At 40.1% G+C, this 23,725-nt stretch overlaps 1 protein-coding gene across 2 annotated transcripts in view; it reads left to right on the top strand.

The window, feature by feature from the left end:
- The window catches only part of NUP214 (nucleoporin 214kDa), a 94,912-nt gene that overhangs the window by 3,549 nt on the left and 67,638 nt on the right, over positions 1-23,725 (top strand). The window contains exons 4-14 of one of the 2 annotated variants that reach the window (XM_012639836.1): positions 119-317; positions 937-1,007; positions 2,235-2,298; positions 3,111-3,214; positions 5,153-5,259; positions 5,899-5,965; positions 8,113-8,239; positions 9,660-9,821; positions 14,146-14,620; positions 15,959-16,134; positions 21,645-21,739. In XM_012639836.1, the coding sequence (XP_012495290.1) occupies positions 119-317; positions 937-1,007; positions 2,235-2,298; positions 3,111-3,214; positions 5,153-5,259; positions 5,899-5,965; positions 8,113-8,239; positions 9,660-9,821; positions 14,146-14,620; positions 15,959-16,134; positions 21,645-21,739 (1,647 nt within the window). Of the gene's footprint in view, positions 1-118; positions 318-936; positions 1,008-2,234; positions 2,299-3,110; positions 3,215-5,152; positions 5,260-5,898; positions 5,966-8,112; positions 8,240-9,659; positions 9,822-14,145; positions 14,621-15,958; positions 16,135-21,641; positions 21,740-23,725 lie in introns of those variants that run through there. The other variant, XM_012639835.1, reaches the window with a different exon arrangement.

Genomic DNA, 23,725 nt, shown 5'->3' with positions numbered 1-23,725 from the left:
AAAAATGAAATGTGATTTGAGAAAACTTGTGTATTCAGTAGTTTCCTTTGAATATTAAATGTCTTATGCATTTATTAATTTATTAACTTATTTTGCTATTATCTATTTGTTTTAAAAGGCTAAACAGCAGAAACGCCCATTTGCCTATCATAAGCTTTTAAAAGATGCCGGAGGCATGGTGATTGATATGAAATGGAACCCCACTGTCCCTTCCATGGTGGCAATCTGTCTGGCTGACGGTAGTATCGCTGTCCTACAAGTCACAGAAACAGTGAAAGTGTGTGCAACTCTTCCTTCCACGGTAGCGGTAACGTCTGGTGGGTAATAAAGGCTTTCACACTATGACATACAGTAATGGTAATCTATTTAAAAATTAATTTCTGGAAGTAAAATTGGATAGTTTTTGTTTTTTGTGGGGGTGTTTTTGGGTAGAAATGGAGAGTATTCTTTATTTCCATAGTTAATGTCCTTGAAGCCAAACAGCATACATGATTTAACCTGAATGTGCTTGGGTTTTCTGGAGAAATATTTTGGTATGGCTGGATTAGAACTGTGTTTTGAGAAAATTGTTTCTGGATGTGAAGGGATCATACTCTGACAGTCATTTGTACCTTCAGGGAGGAAAGCATTAGAAATATCAAATAGCAAGAGAATGATTTCTTGATATTTGAAACTCTTCTCTTTTCCCTGTCTTATCCAAAGACTACAGAGTTTTCTGTACTTGGCAGCTTTCTGGGCAATAATCTATTGAAAAAGCATCTTTAGCTTTCAATTGATTGGCCCAGTGATAAATCATAATTGGCTTGTATCGTTAAAATGATTTTACTTTTTTTCATTTCACTTCCATGGACTGACCAAGGGGGGAGAAATGGTGATTACGTAGCTGATTTGCTCCATTTTCTTTGGTTTTTAATTGGTAGCATTCTCTTTGCTTAGTGTGCTGGAGCCCCAAAGGAAAGCAGCTGGCAGTGGGAAAACAGAATGGAACTGTGGTCCAGTATCTTCCTGTAAGTTCTTACCTTGAACTTCAGAACTTTTCTTAAGTCACCCACTATTTTTGGGGTGGTTTGGGAGTGTCTTTTTTGTTTTTCTACTCAAAAGTAATTTATGCGCATTGTCAAAATCCATCAATGAATGAAGAAAAGAGTGGGACTCTCCCCTTCTATCCCCTAGTCCTCCTTCCAGGGGCACCCACTGTGCTCTGTTGCATGGGTGGCCTTCTAGATTTTTCTGATGCTTATGCAGATAGTTTATGTGTAGATGCACCTTTTTTAAAAGTAAGATGTGATCATACTCTGTTCCCCAACTTTATATTTCTCACTCATTCCATAAAAACAGAGCTTAAGGGGAAAAGGAGTTAGTGACAAAACTATTGCCATAATACAGAATCACGCTGGGTTAAAGCAGAGTATTTGTCTTTTAATGAGGCCGTCTTAAAGGCTCGGTTTCTTTAACTATGGGCAACAAGAAAATGGATGCTTCTGTTGTTGCATGTGCACTCTGTCATCCTCCCTGTGATTTTCTTGAGGTAATCGCAAATATTCTTCAGTATAAATTGACTCACAAAGAACCCACGTATGTCCATTCAAGCCTGGACGTGAAGGAGGGGTTCACAGGCAGTGTCGTGGCCTGTGCTGTGCATTCCTCCTTGAGACTATTTGAGGGGGTGGGGGTGTGGGTGTGGAGTGGTGAGTGTGGTGGTGTAGACTTGAGGTCAAGGTTTTGTTTCTTTCTTGTTATTGTTAAGTTGTTATGTGAAATTTGGTACATACGCTCATACTCTTTTAGGGCATTAGCCCATAAAGAGGTAAGGCATTTTGTTTAATTTTCTTGCTTGTTTGCCTTTTTTATTTTTTAACTTATTATATTGGGGTCTTTTTTCCATCTCATTCCACATAGAGCCACTTCATTCTCTTAAATGGCTGCATAATAGTGTAGAGGTGCCACCCTTTATTTATCTATTGCATTTTTGATGGCCATCTGCATCAGTACTAGGGGTTTTGCTTCTATGAATGGTATTGCACTGAACATCCTCATTACCTACATCTGAACACGTTCATGCATTTCTGTAGGTGAGGGTCCTAGGAGTAGACAACACTGTTCTCTTTGTTCAGTCTCTCCTGGCTAAGGCGATGAAACAGGTGGCATCTAGGGGAACAGATTTGATTTGAATGTTTCGTTGGTTTAGGGATTGTTTCCTTTGACACTTCCCCCCCCCCCCAAATCTCTTTCAGACTTTGCAGGAGAAAAAGGTCATTCCTTGCCCTCCATTTTATGAGTCAGATCATCCTGTCAGAGGTAATACTGCTTTTCTTATTGTGCTGACCTCCAGTGAGATGCCATCTGTATTACAGAAATTCTAAATCATGTGGTGTACCTACATACCTGTGTCATGAATAATGCCACTGTTTCAGTCAGCTAATTAAATCAGTGTAAAAACGGTAACCCTTTGGGGGACACCTGTGTTTCATGGTAAATAACAGGAAATGGATCCTGACTTTTTCTTAGAATTCTTCATAATTTGCCTTGATTATAATCTAGTAGAAAAACTACAACTTTGGGATGAATTTGGGCTTCTTTTTTTTTGAGACAGAGTCTCACTCTTTTGCCCAGGCTAGAGTGAGTGCCGTGGCATCATCCTAGCTCACAGCAACCTCAAACTCCTGGGCTCAAGCGATCCTTCTGCCTCAGCCTCCCGAGTAGCTGGGACTACAGGCATGTGCCACCATGCCCGGCTAATTTTTTTTTTTTTTTTTTTAGTTGTCCATTTAATTTCTTTCTATTTTTAGTAGAGACGGGGTCTTGTTCTTGCTCAGGCTGGTTTTGAACTCCTGAGCTCAAACAATCCGCCCGCCTCTGCCTCCCAGAGTGCTAGGATTACAGGCGTGAGCCACCGTGCCCGGCCGAATTTGGACTTTTGAGTCTTTGTGCCTGTGAGTTATATCTAGTCAGTGAAATTTGGACCTTTGTTAAAGCTATAGTACTTTGATTTTTTTATCCATAGTATGTTATATGTTATTGCGTGATGATCTTCCAGACATGAGATACTTTTTGCTGTATCTGGTTGCTGTGATTTTTATTACCTACTGATTAGGGTGTGTGTCTTTCAGTTCTGGACGTGCTGTGGATTGGTACATACGTCTTCACAATAGTATATGCCGCTGCAGATGGGACCCTGGAAACATCTCCAGATGTGGTGATGGCTCTACTACCGGTAGGCGTGTGAAAGGAAATGTTTTGGTTCTTTGAGAATTAGAAAAGTCTTCTAATAAAGGTTGGAGGCTTTGGTTTCAGGTTCCTCTGACAGTGATTATGCAACTTCAGGTGTAAGGTTTCAGTGCTGCACCATGGGCCCGGGGACCAAAATGGTTGTGTCCACTTATAACATGTTCTCCTGTTTAGTTATGAGGTTAAAAAAAAAAGATAAAACTTGCTTTTGCTTAAGCTGTAAACTGTGAGTCTTCGTTAACCTCATAAAGAAATTTTAGAAAACCAAAAAACTTGATTTTTAAAATTCTTTCATTTATTTGTTCAGATATTTATTGAATGCTGTCAGTGTGCTAGGTCCTCATTAAAGCTGAGAACATAGCAGTGACCAAGGCACAGTCCTTGCCTGTATGGTCTTACATTCTAATCAATGTGCTAGTCAATACTAAGTGTGGGATTGAGGACTGATAAGGGTGGTGGAGAAAACACAGCAGTGTTAGGGATGGATGGGGACTGGGGTGCCATTGAGATTGGGTGGTCAAGGAAGGCCTCTCTGATGAGAAGTCATTTGAGGAGAGAACCAAATGGCATGAGAGAGTGAGTCATTGTGAAGATAGGGGAAGGACGTTAAGTATAAGATCATCAAAGTGTTACTAAATTGCAATGGCTTTTTTTTTTGAAACAGAGTCTGTCTCCCTGGGGCTAGAGTGCAGTGGCGTCATCTCATCATAGCTCACTGAAGCCTCAAACTCCTGGGCTTAAGCAATCCTCTTGCCCCAGCCTCCCAGGTAGCTGGGACTACAGATGTGTGTCCCGGCCTTAAAAAGCAATTGAGGCAAAATTTTTATTTTCAAATCAGAATTGGTTTTCAAAGTCCAGAAAAACATTTAAAAATACTTAGTAAAAAGACTCCCCAAAAAGCCATTTTTTAAAAATCAGTTTTAATCCTACCACTCAGAAATAACTGTTGATATTTTAGTATACAAATTTCCAGGTCATTTAAATAAATGTCTAAATAAAACAAAAATGGGAGTTGACATTCTGTTTTGCAACCTTACTTAGTAAATTATAAACATCCTGCTATGTCAATAAATAAAATCTGAATTTAACTGTTTGGATGGAAAATCAATTTATTTATGTCTTCTACCATTGTATATTCAGATTCCTTTTAGTTTTTCCCTGTTTTAAAGAACGCCATGGTACATTCTTTTATATATGTTTTATGTGATTATGTTTATTTTTTGGAATAGATAACTAGAAATGAAATTCCTAGGTCAAGGGATATGTGCTTTATTGGATAGGCTTTTGAAAACATTGCCAAAGTACCTTTTAGAAAAGTTGTACTGGTTTATACTTCTACCACCAGTGGGACTACCCAACACGTGTGTCAGTGTGCTGCGGTACCTTTTAGTCCTTGCCAGTCTGATATGTGGTAAAGGTGTCTTGTTTTTAACTTGTTTGGGTTTCTGTTAAAGTGGAATTTTAAAAATATGTTTACTGAGATGCTTTATTTCAAGATATTAGAATTTTCTTATTCTTAAGGATAACATTAACACTAACATTTATTTTTGACTGCTATTTATGTTCCATGTACTGGGCTGGATGCTTTATGGGTATTTCATTTTGCATTTACAATAGCCTCTGAAGCAGGCTTCGCAGGACCATTGTACAATTGAGAAAACTGAGTATCATGGAGGTTGAGAAATCTGTGTGTGCTCATCCCACAGCCGGAAAATGACAGAACAGAGTTTGAACACACCTCGCTGCAGTGTGACATTTATACTCTTCGCACTACTCACTGCTATTGTGTCTGTGTGTTTGGACTTAGATTTTCAGTGTGTTTTCTCATAAAACTTAAATGGTTTATCTTTTGAGATTCTTAACTACATAGGATTAGAGATAAATTGCATGTGAGATTTTTTTTTTCTTGCTCTTTTCATTGTAGAAAAAAGAGGAAAAGCACCCAGAGATATTTGTGAACTTTATGGAGCCCTGCTATGGCAGCTGCACAGAGAGACAGCATCATTACTTCCTCAGTTACATGGAGGAATGGTGAGCAGAGGGCTTGGGCAGGGGGTGCCTCTCCCACTGTCAGGTCACACCCAAGTCACCTTGTTCCACTTTGAAATCTTCTCTGTGAGAGAGGAAAATAGGAACTGAGATGCTCTGAACATATTTTTAGCTGATGCTTGATAATGTCTTTCTTACTACTTCTTTTTCCCCAATCTTGAATTATTTAGATTGAACACATGTTAATCTTAAAAAATCCCAATTTTCTCAGTAATTTGACTTTTGAAAATGTTGACATTTAAGGAATATATTAAAAGTTTCCTTCTGAGAGCAAAATTTCTCTTAGAAAGTTAGATTACTTGAAGTAAAACTTCCATTCCTTTAGCATGATTATTATGCTTTTGAGTGGTGTGTTTGTCGTGAACTGACTAGATTCTGTTACGATGTCTGTCCGTTGTTAACACGTAGGTAGGCAGTAGGCTGATTCGGCAAGGTTTTGTCACAGGAACTAAAAAGTTGAGCTTTATATCTAGAATCTTCACGCCTTTCTTCAACCAGATAGAAAACCTTACCCTCTCGTTGGGAGGTGGAGGAAATCCTCACAGATGTTACCACAGACCCAAGTCAGGTTAGAACTGTTGCTGTGTTTGAATTTAATGGTCTCTGGTTTTATTCTTTAAGGGATTTAGTGCTGGCAGCTTCTGCAGCTTCAACAGAAGTTAGTATCCTTGCTCGACAAAGTGATCAGGTAAATTTCTCTTTTTTGTCACTTTTATGTGATACTTTCCTAAGGAAGATTTTTGGGGAATTAACTATGTGGTTAAGATTTAGATGAGCTCACATCCTTTTTAATGAGTTTCTGGGTGAGAGCAAAGCTTAAATGACAAAATGCCTTGGGCCAAATGGCTTGACTGTTGCACTGGAGAAACACGGGTGTCAGATTTAGCAATTCCTTCAGTGTCATAAGGAGCGTTTCTGTTCTTTTAGGATCCATCCATGATCTGTGGAAACATACTATGTAATCAGCCTCCAACTGGAGTATAACCTGGATGTGTAGGAGGCTTTTCTGCCTTCTCTGTTTTACCATCATTTTCTTCCTATCACATGAACCTGCCCCTGCTATACAATTAACTGTAACCCATCCTCAATTATGGAAGAAAACATGCAGATCATACCAAATTGTGATTCATCAGAAATATTTTTTGTTTGACTTTGAGAAACTGCCATAAAGAGAAAAGCACCTATGCATATAAGTGCCTCCTTTCACATTGTCTTCCTTGCAGGGCTGAGGCGGGCTGAGGTGGTAGTGGTGCACCATCCTCTTGTAGGTTATGCAGAGTGAGTGACTATGGCACAATGAAAGGGAACATTTTTCTTTTTAAAGTTCTGCCTTGAGTTTAAAAATGTGTGTGGTGTACTCTTGTAAATAAGAAACAAGTATTTCCCCATCCCATACACAGATACCTTGTGCCTCTTTAACCATTCAGCATTTATCCGTCACTCTCTGGGTGGCAAGATGGCCCCACTGTGAGGGGCATGGATCTCATAGTGTCTAGGGTGGGCCACTTTTGGATGAGAGACTGGAGTTTAACAGTCTGATTTGCTGCGCTAGAACTATCTATCTTAGATTGACTTCGGTAACAATTTCTTATTAGCATAAGTATGTTATGTATTTACACAATAAAAATACACTTTTTAGCAAAATAATTTATGTACATGCTTGAAAAAATCAAATAGTAGAGGATTTATAAATGAAAAGAATCACCCCTGTCCAACCCTATTCTGCGCCAGTCCTGCTTTCTAGAGGGGACCACTTTTAACTTGTAAACCTTTTCTTGTAATGGCTACCATCTTATCTCTAAAGAATCTGCTTTATCACTTGTTATTGATTGTTAGTTTTATTTTTATTCTTATTTTATTTTGAGACAGGGATTTGCTCTGTTACCTGGGCTAGATTGTAGTGGTGTCGTCATAGCTCACTGCAACCTCAAACTCCTGGGCTCAAGCATTTCTCCCACTTTGGCCTCTCAAAGTGCTAGGATAACAGACGTGAGCCACCGCAGCTGGCCTGTAGATTGTTTTTTAAAGTTGAAGTCAGTTTTGTTTATGTTAGTATAAATATATGTCATTTATTCCATAGCTAAGCCCTGTAGTATGATTACGATCTATTTCCTGAACAGCCTTTTGTTTTTCTCACTTTGTTACTCACTGAGCACTGTTTGCCTGTGGTTCATGCTGCCCAGTTCTGGTCAGCACTGAAATAGACAAAATGTTAGTGATTTTTAAAAATCAGGAGTCATTTGTTGGAAGAAACAGAGCCCATCCAAGCCCAAACTTAAGCAAAAGAGGAGTTTACTGGAAAGACTTAGGGGTTTCCCAGGGAATCCAGGGTCAGGAAGACTGACCAGTCTGAGGAACTGGTACCAAGAGTTGGGAAAACAAGGAGTAAGGTTACTTTCTGTCTTACGGACAAGTGAGCACAGGCCAGCTTTATAGGCTTCCCTACAAGTAGAAATCAGTTGGAGTTCCTGGTCACAATCCCAAATGTCTGGGAGCAGACATTGCCTGGCTTAGTGCATCTATTGGATTTGCCCCTCATGGCCAGCGGTCTACCTAGTTGTAGTGGAAGATACTTCAGAAAGTGTTCATGATGGTGATTATTCACAAGGTGGGGCTCAGTATACCAGGAACAGACAGATTGATTTGGAAAATTAATCTCTCGGTCGCTGGGGCTTTCAGACCATTTTTCCAGATTTCACAGCCTCCCAGTCAACACATAAATAAATCTAAACCAAGTGAGACATCTCTCTTCTTCTCTCCTATTTGAATAATGCTAGGAGGAACCAATGCAAAGCTCTAACCAACATTGGCCTTTTCTTCTCTTTTTTCCCCCAGATTAATTGGGAATCTTGGCTATTGGAGGATTCTAGTCGAGCCGAACTGCCGGTGACAGACAAGAATGATGACTCCTTGCCCATGGGAGTTGCCATAGATTATACTAACCAAGTGGAAATTGCCATCAGTAAGTGTATCCTGGGGCTTGGTGCAGAAATAGTCTTTTTTCTTTTTTTTTTGGAAACAGAATCTCGTACTGTTGCCTGGGATAGGATGCTTTGGCATCAGCCTAGCTCACAGCAACCTCAAATTCCTGGGCTCAAGTGATCCTCCTGCCTCAGCCTCTGAGTAGCTGGGACTACAGGCATGCACCACCATGCCTGACTAATTTTTTTCTATTTTAGTGGCCTGCCCAATTTCTTTCTATTTTTCAGTAGAGATGGGGTCTCACTCTTGTTGAGGCTGGTCTCAAACTCCTGATCTCAAGCGATCCTCCCGCCTCAGCCTCCCTGAGTGCTAGGATTACAGGCATGAGCCATCATGCCTGGCAGAAATAGTCTTTCTAGTAATGGTGCGTATCAAAAAGCCAGTTACGTAGGTGACAGAGTACTCTGCTAGGTACTTTTAACTTCTGGCAGCACATTTCTACCTGAAGAGTGATACAGGGTACATTGTGACAGCATTAAACTAACTTGAATGGATATTCAGTGATGAACCCAAGGCCAGACACACTGTGTGTACGTGGGTGTGTACACATGTGCATGTCTGTATACTTTGAAATCTGGCTGAGCTTGGTTTCTGTGTCCAGTCCATTGACCTCCCCAAGGAGCAGTACCCTAATCTAGTACTGTACACCAATACTTGGTTTGAAGGAAACGATTAGGAAATGGAGACTTCAAGCCCATGGCTTCCAAATTGGGCCTGGGTGTGTGCTCTGAATAGATCTACCCTGCGGGAGCTTGGCAATGGTATAGTCAGCGAAACGTGAAAGTGCAACAGGAGAAGCAGTCTTTGCTCTCTGGTGCTTCAGTTTAGAGAGGCGTCCCTATCGGTCACCATTAAGTTTCTTGTTCTTTCCCTGGTCCGGCAGGAGTGTTCGGTCTGATTAGCTCATTTGCTCTGATTCTCTTGAAGTCTTAATTGACAAAATACGTACTTATGATTCAACTGTGAATAAGTATAAAGTAGTTTGACTTGTTCTATGTCCTACTGTGTATTTTCCAAGGAGTCTAGTCTGTCATTTTCTACTAAACTGAGCACTTCCTGGAGACTTCCATCTTGGTCAGGGGAATGCCAAACTTATCTCCTGAACGCTGAGACATTCATAAAAACCGAGGGACCTTTGGAAGAGTCAGAGCCTCTGTGGGCCTAATGGAGCTCCCAGCCAGAGCCCAGCAAGAAGGCGGTGATCCGATAGTAGCAGTGGCTCTCTTAAAATAGCCGATGCATGAAAGGCTGTTTAGATCTGAATCAGAGCAAACTGACCCGAGCTACTATTGAGATGAGTCCCTCAAGCCCTCTTCTCGTGTAGCACAGTCTTTACCTTCCGGGCCCAGGCCCTCAACTCGACTTGGTTCTTTTATCACCTTTGTTTTCTTTTTTAACAGGTGATGAAAAGACTCTTCCTCCTGCTCCAGTTCTCATGTTACTTTCAACAGATGGTGTGCTTTGTCCATTTTACATGATCAATCAAAATCCTGGGGTTAAGTCCCTCATCAAGACACCGGAGCGCCTTTCATTAGAAGGAGAGCGACAACCCAAGTCACTAGGTACGTGCCTCTGCCTGTCTTACTGGTCAGGGAGTACCGTGGGCTTGCGCAGGAGAATTTCCAAGGTCGAGAATGGTGTACGGATGCATAGTGGTTATCTTAACCAGGCCAGTCTATCTCAGGAGGGCATGGACATATCTTTTTTTGAACACATATGTACATACTTGTCTTCTTTCACCTCCAAGCTTCATTTTTCAGCTATTACTTTAGAGAAAAAGGAAGGTCAGCCAAGTGGATTCCATCAGGTTATTTACCAATAATATCCTATTATAAGACCTATTACATGGTCTGAATCCTGAAGACATTGTGTTTAATCATGGGGGAATGGTGCAATAAATGATTGTACATTCATACAGTGAAATGTCATGTAACTATTAAAAATGTCATATTTATTGACAATGAGTAAGTGAAATATGTCATCAAAAAGCCCTCTATGCTGTGTGATCCCTTTTTATGAGAAAAAACACATACATAGAAAAGTACTTGAAAGATGGATATTAAAATCTAAATAGTGGTTATTTCTGGGTAGTGGGAATATGGTGATTTAATTTTTTTGGTTTACATTTTTCTTTAGGTTTGTTTTTTTCCTCCTTTTTGAAAATATTGGCCGGGCATGGTGGCTCACGCCTGTAATCCTAGCACTCTGGGAGGCCGAGGCGGGTGGATCGCTCAAGGTCAGGAGTTTGAGACCAGCCTGAGCAAGAGCGAGACCCCGTCTCTACTAAAAAATAGAAAGAAATGATCTGGACAACTAAAAATATATATAGAAAAAATTAGCCGGGCATGGTGGCACATGCCTGTAGTCCCAGCTACTTGGGAGGCTGAGGCAGTAAGGATTGCTTGAGCCCAGGAGTTTGAGGTTGCTGTGAGCTAGGCTGACGCCATGGCACTCACTCTAGCCCGGGCAACAAAGCGAGACTCTGTGTCAAAAAAAAAAAAAAAAAAGAAAAAGAAAATATTACTTAAGTAATTCATGTTTATTGGAGAAAAACAAAATGACTTAAAGCTCATCAGTCATCAAGTAATAGCCACAGTCAACATTTTGGTACATATTCTTCAGACAAATGAAATGTACACATATAAATCTTAATCTCTATTTTTCACATTTTCACACTAACATTGTGTCACGTGAAAAGAAAATATAACAGTTTAAAAAAGGGCATTGTTTCATTTATTGGAATTTCACTAATGTTTCTCTTTTTGAATTCTGTGAGTATATAACATATTTTTTTCTTCTAGTATGGTCAGATCCATATCTAAGAAGTATGTTGATTAGTTGGTTTAGATAAGGTTGACAATACTTAGGATATATTTTCTAACTGCTCGCCAATGCAGAGTGAGTTGTGCTTAATAAACAAAGCCACTCAGATACCTGGGCCCTACCACTGGCAGTGCGAACCCCAAGCAATATCAGATGGCTTGCATAGACTATACCAGTGGTGTATCAAGATATCCCATTATCCATAGTAAGTGTGCTCTTTGAGTTTTTTTCCCCCCCACTTAAGTGGTCATGAGTGCCATGAACTACCTATACCCAATGTCATGGTCTGTCTGTAACAAGCAGTGTGGTATGTGAAGTTGGGAGCCTGTGGGATAAAGTTTGTTTCTGAGTTCAGTTCAGTGTGAGGGACTTAGCTACTAGCCCATTAAACACCGGAGCACAACCACAGGCCAGTTAGCCTTTCCTAGAGAAACTCACCTCATCCCCCGTGATTGGTCCAGAGGTAATAGTCACGTTCCAGCGAGTGGAAGAGAGCCCCTGAAGAGGGAGAAAGTCTATCCTGTCAGCTGGCCAAGTCTAGCTAAAGCCCAGGTCATGGGTTCAGAAGAATGGGTACAGAATCCTTAGAGCTGAAGTGTAGAAAGGGAACCGTCAATCGTTCCATCCGTCTCTACACTTAATTCGAAGGATTCCGTACTGAATGAGCAGAAATAGTAGTAGAGTGACCATTTTCAAATAATCAGTTCTATTTTTGGTGGAAAAATGCCTGTGATTTCTTTAGGGTCCAGTATGTATTTGTTGGTCTACTAATATGAATGAAAGTGTTTATTAATAACATCTTTATGTTTGTGTCTTTAAAGAAGTTAGCTGTTACTGGTTCTGTATGTATTGTGTAAAAGAAGTACTAACAGAATATATTTGCTTGCATTATGTACTTTCATTAAAGTGACAATTTACTTGAGTCTTTGTTTTCAGAAAGTGGTATTTTCAAATATGAATCCCAGATATTTCATTGCTTTAGATATAGTATTTTCCATAAAGATAAACTGTCATTTCAGCTAACTTGGAAGAACCAAGGCCTATTAATTTAAATAGGAAATGTATTGATGCAAAAATATTTCTTTCTTTTTTAGTTATTTGATTTAAAGATTAATATGTTCACCCTATAGAATGTTTGGAAAGTAGAAAAAATTTTAACCCTACCTTTTTGCAGTATTTTTTCCACTGTTTTTTCGTAAGCATCTTTCTTCATAGTTGTAATCATAATGTGTACATAATTAGTATGCTGGTTATAAATTGTAAGGATTTTCCAGGTTCTTATGTGATCTTTGCGATTCATTTAAAAGAGTGATTTCTTAATATTCCATTGACTTTTTTTTTTTACCATTTGGATTGTATTTTTTTTTTTTTATTTTTTATTTGAGACAGTCTCACTTTGTTGCCCAGGCTAGAGTGAGTGTCGTGGCATTAGCCTAGCTCACAGCAACCTCAAACTCCTGGGCTCCAGTGATCCTACTGCCTCAGCCTCCCGAGTAGTTGGGACTACAGGCATGTGCCACCATGCCTGGCTAATTTTTTTTCTATATATTTTTAGTTGTCTGATTAATTTCTTTCTATTTTTTGGTAGAGACGGGGTCTCGCTCTTGCTCAGGCTGGTCTCGAACTCCTGAGCTCAAACAATCCGCCTGCCTCGGCCTCCCAGAGTGCTAGGATTACAGGCGTGAGCCACCGCGCCTGGCCATGGATTGTATTAAATGTCTTTTTCATTTTTAGATTATTTTTATAGGCTTTATTCTTAGAAGAGGAACTACTCAGTCTGCTTTTTATGATTATTAAGATATAATGCCAAAACGCTTTCTAAAAAACCATGCTAAATCAGTTACCTGCCAGTGATAAAGAGTTTCAGGTTAGTTTTACCTATCCAAACATAGGGGATTGTACATATTTAAATTTTGATAATTTAGAGGACAATCAAAAATGTTCCTCATTTCAGTTTATATTTCTTCGGTAACAGATTGAATATGTTTTTTATGTGTGAATTAGGTTCCCAGCTTATAATTATTAGTCTTAAAATTTTTTAATGTCAACTTGTATGAGCATTTTTAAAACTAGAAGACATCTGTCATTTGCTACAGATCTTTTTAGTTTATTTACCTTTTAGCTATTTTATCATGTCCAAGTATTTTTTTATACAAATCTTAACCTTCTTTTGTGATTTTTTTTTTTGTCACTTGTAAATTTATTGAGTTGTTAGACTCTCAGAGACCTAACATACACCAATTCACTTTTCGCCTCCTTTGTTTTGAGAGGTATGTATGTATGTGCTTTTCTATATGTATATATATCTTTAATTCACCTGGAATTGCCTATAGCGAACATTACGAGGTAGAGGTCTGGATTAAAAATTTTTCCAGGGCCGGGCGCAATGGCTCACCCCTGTAATCCTAGCTCTCTGGGAGGCCGAGGCGGGCGGATTGTTTGAGCTCAGGAGTTCGAGACCAGCCTGAGCAAGAGCGAGACCCCGTCTCTACCAAAAAATAGAAAGAAATTAATCGGACAACTAAAAATATATAGAAAAAATTAGCCGGGCATAGTGGCGCATGCCTGTAGTCCCAGCTACTAGGCTGAGGCAGAAGGATCGCTTGAGCCCAGGAGTTTGAGGTTACTGTGAGCTAGGATGACGCCACGGCACTCTAGCCAGGGCGACACAGTGAGACTCTGTCTCAAAAAAAAAAAAAAAAATTTTTCCTGGTTGTTAATGAAATGTTGCAGAATGACTTATTTTTCACTGTTTTCTGGACCATAGTAACATTGAGAAATGTATTTTTTCTATATTACTTAGTTGAATGTCCATGAAGTCCTATTAGTCCAATGTCTTTCCCCATTTCCTTTTGTTATACAAGACGTAAGTTTCATACATCTTACCATATGTGAAAAGTCTTACATTAACTCTATTCCCACATTTTTTTTTTTTTTGCTTCTTGAACTGAGATCATTTCTGGCTTCATTCTACCATAAACTCCTTTTCACTTGCTTTCTATTGTAGGAGCCATCACTACTAGTTACAGTGTTAACTTTTTCATTTCTTTTTCTCCATTATAGGAAGTACTCCCACTACCCCGACCTCCTCTCAAGCCCCACAGAAACTTGATTCTTCAGCAGCTGCAGCCCCTGCCTCCCTGCCACCTTCATCACCTGCTGCTCCTGTTGCCACCTTCTCTTTGCTTCCTGCTGGGGGAGCCCCTGCTGTGTTCTCCTTTGGCGCTTCATCCTTGAAATCATCTGCTTCCGCCACTGGGGAACCCCCTTCATACTCCAGTGGCTCTGACACTTCCAAGGCAGCCCTGGGCTCTGGTACATCGACCTTCTCCTTTGCTCCTCTTTCTAAAGCCTCCCTAGCGCCTACCCCTGCAGTGTCACCCATGGCCCCATCTGCTGCGTCATTCTCCTTCGGATCATCGGGTTTTAAGCCTACCCTGGAAAGCACACCAGTGCCAAGTGTGTCTGCTCCAAACTTAACAATGAAGCCCTCCTTCCCACCCTCTGCCTCTGCAGTCAAGGTCAACCTTAGCGAAAAGTAAGTCACTTTAAAAGTTTGATTCTTCTGTTATATAGATAGAAATATTGCATGTTACTTGCTGAAACTGGAGTCACTGTGAGTGGAGTTACTAAATAGAATTTTTTACCCTAAGTAATACTTGTAAATAGTGAGAATTCAACCAATGTAGGAAGCTTGCATTTCATTAGTGGACAGAGTCAAAAAGGATCTCTTAGCTAGTGTTGAGTTTTTTTGACCTCTAGACATTTATATTTAAATACTTGTTTTGCTTTTCCACATTATAAATGTAGGAGATATTCCTTATTTTTAAAAAGGAAACAATCCAGAATATACATCCTGGAAGGGAACTGAATCCCTTGTAGTCTCCCCCTCCTGTGCCTACCCTTGACTCTCTCTGAACTGTTATCTATCAACCACCAAAGTGATCTGTGAAATTGTAAACACAGTAGGTGACTGCCCTGCTTGACCAGTCCCTGTTGGCTTCTCCCTGCTTTTCTACTACAATCTAAATCTTTAGCATGGTATCCAGTTTCCTCTAGGTCGAGGTCCTGTAGCTCACTCATAGCTCATTTATTTACTTCTTTATCTCCTTGTTTTGTTCTCTAGAACAAGCTTCTAGAGGGAAGCCATCCCTTGTATCTTAACCCCTCCCAAATTGAGTGTAAACACTGCCAGCTCTTCCCCTGCTTACCTGTTGCTGTGGTGGTCCTGCTGGTGTCACTGTTACTGTTAATATTGGATCGGCACGCAGCCACCTCATTCTAATGGTTGCATAGTGCTCTGTTTTGTTGACTGCACCACAGTTTATCTGACCAGTCATCTAATGTTGTGCATTTAGATTGCTAACAGGCTTTTGCTCTTTAGGTGGAAGTAACTTTACATTCCCTTTAGACCATAAACATCCTAAAAATAGTGTCCTGCCTTCCTCTTCCTTTTTCACTGCCCAGCGAAAGTGATTATTCCCCAAAATGAGTTCTCAATAATTTCCTTGGTAAAGAAAAGTACTAAACTCCCCTATGCATGATTGAGTGTCCCATCACCCCCCTCCTTTTTTTTTTTTTTTACTCAGCTGGATAGAGTAGAAAATAAATATTTTATATCATGATAAACTTAGCTTCATCTTCATGTTAAGTACTTACTTGATATTTTAGTTGAATAATCCATTCCTAAATAAGCAGACAATAGTATAAATGTTTCCTTGCAGCTTTCACCTTTTATAAGAAATAGTTGAATGTTTATATTTCCTGAAGGCAAAAAAATAATGGATGGTATGTTACCCTTTGATGACATTGTCATGCCAGTGTGAAAGAATCTTCTAGCAGGCTCTTCTGAGGCATTTGGGCTGGCCATTTTCAGGTTTACTGCCATGGCTACCTCTGCTCCTGTTAATAGCTCCCAGAGCACACCCTCGATGCTGCCATTTTCTTCCGCCTCCAAGCCAGCTGTTTCAGGACCTCTGAGCCACCCCACGCCTGTCTCAGCATCATCCAGTTCCACATCCCTGAAGTCCTCAGTCTCTCCCTCAACATCAGGTATGATTTTAAACAAACAACTTTAGACCTCAGTCCTGCCTTGTCGGATTAACAGTTTTCAGTGTTAAGAATCCTAGCTAACAAAGATTATTTTTTTCTTGATTCCTGTATCTCACACTAATGTGCTGTGATTTTCATACTCTGAATTGGGAGATTTGCAATGGCTTTGAGGCTGCCAGGCCTCTCTCTGACATTTCTCATGGAGCGAAGTGTACTTACAGATTCAAAGAAAGTGTCTTGCTGTAGGACATTTATCTTCGTGTGGAGCCTGCCCTCCACGCAAGGCAGTTACGGAGCAGTTCTTTAAGATGCGCAGAAGAGAACGCGTCTGCAGTAACTCTTGTGCTTATTGCCCCTGGTGGCAGTGTTTGTATTTTCACAGTCATACTGTAAGCAAGCAGTTTATTAAATAAAGGTCATGACCAGAAATAACTATAGCCAAGTTGAATTGAAGTACATGATAAAACTCCATGGGTAAATGTAGCTAGCCTGTCCTTTTTTACTTTTGAACTTAACAGATGGCAGAAGTTGTATACTACTGAATGCTGTGCCCTTCACTGAGATTCAGCACTTGCTAACGTTTTGCACCACTTCTATTTTTCTTTTTTATGTAAAAGTTTTTTCTGAAACATTTGGGAATTAATTGGAGACATGACACACTTCATCCCTAAATACTTCAGTGTAAATATCCTAAAACAAAGACACACAATATGTTATCAGACTTGAGAAATTTAACATATTGACTGCCACGCTAGAAAAAAATTTTTTTTCCTTGGGGCCACAGTGTTTCATTACGAAAATAGAATAAAAACTTCTAAAACAAAATGATCCTTTCTAATTTAATGAAAAATTTGTTATTTTTTATTGTTTTCTGTGTGTGAGTTATATGCAACTTGAAAAATAGTTCTCACACCTCCCAAGGCGAAGAGACTTGTGAGTTACATATGCTTCACAAGGCTGTGGGCTCACAACATCTATGAGTTAAATACAGCTCACAAAGCAGTTAATGTGTTAACAGCAATCTCATCTACAGTCCATATGTACCTTTCCACAGTTGTCCCAATAGTGTTCTTTACGGCTGTTTCTGTTCCCCACCAATCAGAGATAACACATTGCATTTGTGTACGTGTGTATGTGTGTGTCTCATTTGCCTCATTTAATCTCAAATAGTTCTTAGCCTTTTTTGTCTTTCACTTTATTGACATTTGTGAAGAGGTCAGGCCAGTAGTTTTGTGTACCATCTCTCAATTTGGATTTGATTGTTGCCACATGATGAGATTCAAGATAAATATTTCGGGCATTAATACCACAGAGGTGATGTGCATCAAGTCACATGATTTCATTTTGTCCTGACATAGGTGATGTTACGTTTGCTCACATGGATAAGGTGGTGTTTGCCGGGTCTTTCTTAATTTTTTTTTTCTTTTTTTTTTTTTTGAGACAGAGTCTCACTGTGTTGCCCAGGCTAGAGTGCCGTGGCGTCATCCTCGCTCACAGCGACCTCAAACTCCTGGGCTCAAGCAATCCTCCTGCCTCAGCCTCCCGAGTAGCTGGGACTACAGGCATGCGCCACCATGCCTGGCTAATTTTTTCTATATATTTTTAGTTGTGCAATTAATTTCTTTCTATTTTTAGTAGAGGCGGGGTCTCGCTCTTGCTCAGGCTGGTTTCGAACTCCTGAGCTCAAACAATCCGCCCACCTCGGCCTCCCAGAGTGCTAGGATTACAGGCGTGAGCCACCGCGCCCGGCCTGAGCAAGTCTTTTGACACCATTTTTCTAACAAAATGTGCTCACTACGTCTGTGTCACATTTTGGCAGTGTTTCAGATTTTTTCATCGTTATTATTTCTGCTATGGTGATCTGTGAACAGTGATCTTTGTAATGATTGTAATTGTGTTGGAGCACAATGAACTATGCCCATATAATATAGCAAACTTAATCAATAAGTGTTGTGTGTGTTCCCACTGCTCCACTAACCAGCCATTCCTCATCTCTCCCCTTTCCTCAGGCCTCCCTTTTCCCTGAGACACAACAATATTGAAATTAGGCCAGTCAATAACTCTGCGTCACCTCTAAATGTTCAAGTGAAAGGAAGAGTCAAATATGTCTCACTTTAAATTAAAAGCTAGAAATGATTAAGTTTAGTGCGGAAGGCATGCCTAAAGCTAAGATAGGCTGAAAGCTGGGACTCTTGCACCAAAAACCCAAGTTGCGAATTTAAGGGAAATTTTTTTGAAGGAAATTAAAAATGCTACTCCAGTGAACACATGATTAGAAAGAGAAACAGCCTTATTGCTGATATGGAGAAAGTTGTAGTGATCTGTATAGATCACACCAGCCACAAAATTCCCTTAAGCCAAAGCCTAATCCAGAGCAAGGCCCTAACTCTTCAATTCTGTGAAGGCTGAGAGAGGTGAGGAAGGTGCACAAGGAAAGTTTGAAGCTAGCAGAGACTGGTTCATGAGGTATAGGGAAAGAAGCCATCTCTATAAAATAAAAGTGCAAGGTGAAGCAGCAAGTTATGCAGAAGATCTGGTTAAGGTAATTAATGAAGGTGGCTGTACTAATAGATTTTCAATGTAGACAAAACAGCCTTCTGTTGGGAAAAGTTGCCATCTAGGACTTTCATAGCTGGAGAGGAGAAGTCAGTGCCTGGCTTCAAAGCTTCAAAGGACAGGCTGACTCTCATTTAGGGGCTAGCGCAGCTGGTGACTTAAAGCTGAGGCCAGTGCTCATTTACCATTCTTAAAACCCTAGGGGCCAGGCGCGGTGGCTCATGCCTGTAATCCTAGCACTCTGGGAGGCCGAGGCGGGCGGATTGTTTGAGCTCAGGAATTTGAAACCAGCCTGAGCAAGAGCGAGACCCCGTCTCTACTAAAAATAGAAAGAAATTAATCGGACAACTAAAAATATATAGAAAAAATTAGCTGGGCATGGTGGCGCATGCCTGTAGTCCCAGCTACTCAGTGAGGCTGAGGCAGAAGGATTGCTTGAGCCCAGGAGTTTGAGGTTGCTGTGAGCTAGGCTGATGCCATGGCACTCACTCTAGCCCGGACAAAAGAGTGAGACTCTGTCTCAAAAAAAAAAAAAAAACCCTAGGGCCCTTAAGAATTCTAAATCTACTCTACCTGTGCTCTATACATGGAACAACAAAGCCTAAATGACAGCATATCTGTTTACATCATGATTTACTTTATATTTTAAGCCCACTGTTGAGACTTACTGCTCAGAACAAAAGATTTCTTTCAACATATTACTGCTCATTGCCAGTGTACCTGGTCACCCAAGAGGTCTGATGGAAAGCTATATAAAGAGATTAATGTTGTTTTCATGCCTCCTAACACAGTATCCATTCTGCAGCCTATGGATCGAGGAGTAATTTTGATGTTCAAGTCTTATTATTTAAGAAATACATTTTGTAAGGCTATAGGAGCCATAGATAGTAATTCTTCTGACGGAACTGACCAGAGTAAATTGAAAACCTGGAAAGAATTTACCATTCTAGATGACATTAACATTTGTGATTCCTAGGAGGAGATCAAAATATACACATAAACAGGAGTCTGGAAGAAGTTGATTCCAGCCCTCATAGATGACTCTGAAGGGGTTCAAAATTTCAGTGGAGGAAGTAACTGCAGATGGGGTGGGAATTGCAAGAGAACTGGAATTAGAAGTGGAGCCTGAAGATGGGACTGAGTTGCTGCAATTTCATGATCAAACTTGAACAGATGAGGAGTTGCTTCTTATGGAAGAGCAAAGAAAGTGGTTTCTTCAGATGGAATCTACTCCTGGTAAAGATGCTGTGAACATTGTTAAAATGTCAGCAAAGGATTTAGAATATTACATAAACTTAGTTTCTAAAGCAGCAGCAGAGTTTGAGAGAGCATTGACTCTAAAGAAGTTCTATTGTGGGTAAAATGCTGTCAAACAGCATCTCGTGCTACAGTGAAATCGTTTGAGAAAGGAAGAGTCAGTCAATGCAGCAAACTTCATTGCCTTACTTTAAGAAGTCACCACAGCCACCCTAACCTTCAGCAACCACCACCCTCATCCGTCAGCAGCATCAACATAGAGACAAGACGCTCCACCAGCAGAAGGATTGTAGCTCACTGTAGGCTGAGATGATTGTTAGCATTTTTTAACAGTAAAGTATTTTTTAGTTAATGTACAATAAGTATGTTTTTTCAGACATAATGCTATTGCACACTGAACAGACTATAGTATAAACATATCTTTTATATGCACTGGGAAACCAAAAATTTTATGAGACTTACTTTATTGCAATACTTACTTTATTTATTGCGGTGATCTGGAACCAAGCCACAGTATCTCTGAAGCATGCCTGTATTTTCATGAATGCCAGCGATGATACCTAGCCAGATATATTTGGGCAGCCATTTGATTTTTGAGTGTCAGGAATAATTCTATTTTGGTAAATATTGAACAGACGAGCTGTAAAATTCCTGAAATCTTTGCTCCTTACCTGTCGTTCGGGGGAAAGGGTTGCCTTGGGAAGTTTGCCAGAGTCACCACCTTCCAGGTCTTTTCATCAGACTCTGGGTCACATCTGTCTGTGACTCAAGAGGTTAAGAAACACTGTCCTGGTCTTTTCACATCTCTTTACAGTTCAGGGGAGAAAACTTGAACCATAATGCACATTGACTTTCTTTCCAGATCTCCCTACCCACCATTGCCGTTGTTGAATTCTTAAAGTTTGAAGGCCCTAAATTATTGAATCTCAGTCCCAGTTGCACACTAGACTTACTGGGTGATCCACTCCCTAGCATTTTAATCAGACTCCCTGGGGATGAGGCTTGGTATGACTTTGGTATGCTTGTTTTTAAAAAGTTCCCTAGGTGACTCTAATGTGCAACATTAGAATCTTGTCTTAGAGGCTTCCAAGAGGGTCCTGAAGACCCTGTGAATTCTCACAAGGTGATGATGGGGATTTGTGTTCTAGTCTAGTGGTTTTTAATCTTTGCTGCCCACTTTCCAGAAGTGCATCTGGAGCTTCTGGGGAATAAGGATGCGCCAAATGGCCAGCCTTCTGGGCCTTGCACACAAATACACGTACCTATGTCAGAGACCCTCCAATTTTATTTGCTTTATAAAAGGGTTTCACATCTACGAGATTGATTGATTGATTGATTGACTGACAGGGTCTCGTTCTGTCACCCAGGCTGGAGTACAGTATCAATTCACAGGCGTAAGCATAGCATACTGCAGCCTTGAACTCCTGGCCTCAAGCAGTCCTTCTCAGCCTCCCAAGTAGCTGGGACTACAGACAGGTGCCACCACGCCTGGCTCTGAAATTTTAATATATGTTTTTTTTTATTATCTTGAAATAGAGGCTAACACAACTGGTGGTCATCACTCTTTAATAAAGATCATAAAAGTGGGGCTAGGGACGATGCATAACTTATAGTCCTTAGATTTGGGGAAAGGGCATTTGTGATGGGAGAAATAATGGAAATAAATACTGTCTGTTTTAACTGACTTCTTCAAGCAGGACGATCTGCTCAGGGCTGTCCAAGCCCAGTGCCCTCAATGGTACAGAAATCACCCAGGATAACCCCTGCAGTGGCAAAGTCAGGCTCTCCCCAGGTATGTTTAAATTCAACTTAGAATGATTGTGTTTGTTAATTTATTGCCCTATGCATGCATATTAAAATGGGTTTTGATATTTTAGAATTCAGACCTTAGAAATAGAAATTAGGACTGTGTGATAGGAAATACCAAAGTGTGAGGTTTGAATACTTTTATACTCATAAGAGCAATTTATTTAATTTTTATTGACATATGATACACATAGAAAGGAATGCATGTGATATATGTACAGATTGGTGAATTGTCACCAATTCAACCCACTTTAGTAACTAGCACCCAGATCCAGAAACAGAAATTTACCAGAACTGCAGAGTCCCCCTCATGTGTCCCCTTCTGGTCACTCACCCTTGCCAGAGGGTACCCACTATCTTGAGTTTGAACAGCATAGATGTGTTTAGCTTGCTCATACTTTCTATCAAATGGAATTATACCGTATGTATTCTTATACCTGTCCATTTTGTTCAATGTCATGTTTGTGAGATTTATCCATGTCGTTCCTGTATGGAATTCATTGTGTGACTGTTAGAAATATTCACTCCATTCTTGATGAGCACTTGCATGGTTTCTGGGTTAAAGCTATTATGAATAGTGTTGCTATGACCATTCTAGTTGATATCTTCCAGTGAACATATGCACACATTGCTTTGGGGCATATGCCCAGGAGTTAAATTGCTGGATCATAGACTGTGCATATTTTCCTCTTTAGTAGATTTCTTACCAGGAGTGTGTGAGACTTCCAGCGGCTCCACATCCTCACCAATCTTGGTATTTTTCATCTTTCATTCTTGTGTTTTGTGGTTTTAATTTATATTTCCCTAATGACTAGCAAAATTGAGCCTTTTTTCCATATGGCCATTTGGATATTTATTTTATGCAGTGTCTGTTCATGTCTGTAGTCTACTATTTTTCTGTTGCATTGTCTGGCTTTTTCTTTTTTTTTTTTTTGAGACAGAATCTCGCTTTGTTGCCCGGGCTAGCGTGAGTGCCGTGGCATCAGCCTAGCTCACAGCAACCTCAAACTCCTGGGCGCAAGCAATCCTTCTGCCTCAGCCTCCCGAGTAGCTGGGATTATAGGCATGCGCCACCATGCCCAGCTAATTTTTTTTTTTATATATATATATATTTTTTTTTTAGTTGTCCAGCTAATTTCTTTCTGTTTTTTTGGTTTTTTTTTTTTCGTAGAGACGGGGTCTCGCTCTTGCTCAGGCTGGTCTCAAACTCCTGAGCTCAAACGATCCGGCCGCCTTGGCCTCCCAGAGTGCTAGGATTACAGGCGTGAGCCACCGCGCCCGGCCCTGTCTGGCTTTTTCTTCCTGATTTTTGAGAAAACACACATACACACACACACACACACACACACACACACACACACACTGACACACAGTGCAAATACTTTCTCACTGTGAATTAATTGCCTGTTAATTCTTTTCTTGTTTTCTTTTGAACAAGTTCTTAATTTTAATATAGTTGAGTATATCAGTTTTTTCTTTATGATTAGTGCTTCTCATGTCTTATTTTAGAAATCATTTTCTATTCCAAGGTCAAAAAGATACTTTCCCATGTTTATCTAAAAGCTTTATTATTTTACTTTTCATTTTTAAATCTGCAGTCTATCATCGCAGTGTATTTTAATGGTTTAATGTAAAGAAAATTGTATGTGAGTTTTCACATCTGATTATCTGAGTGCCCTGAGAACAGGAGTCACATCTTTTCCTTCTCTGTCCCCTTAACTAATCTCCCCCAGCCCCCCGCAATCCCAACATGCACCCATACTGGACACACAGTAAATACCCAGGTTACAGTTCACATTTGTGGCATGATATGTGACACAATGTTTGTGAAATAAATGTTTGCTGGTTTTCGGGGTGGTGATGTATTTTTGGTTTTTTGTTTGTTTTTTTGAGACAGTCTCAATAAAACACTGTAGTGTAGCACCACTACACTACACCGGCTAACTTTTTAAAAAAATTTTGGCTAGGCACA

The sequence above is a fragment of the Propithecus coquereli genome, unplaced genomic scaffold, assembly GCF_000956105.1.
Source record: "Propithecus coquereli isolate 6110/MARCELLA unplaced genomic scaffold, Pcoq_1.0 Scaffold142, whole genome shotgun sequence".
NCBI lineage: Eukaryota > Metazoa > Chordata > Mammalia > Primates > Indriidae > Propithecus > Propithecus coquereli.
The sequence above is the reverse complement of the archived record's forward strand: the minus strand, read 5'-3'. Positions and strand labels throughout refer to the sequence as shown.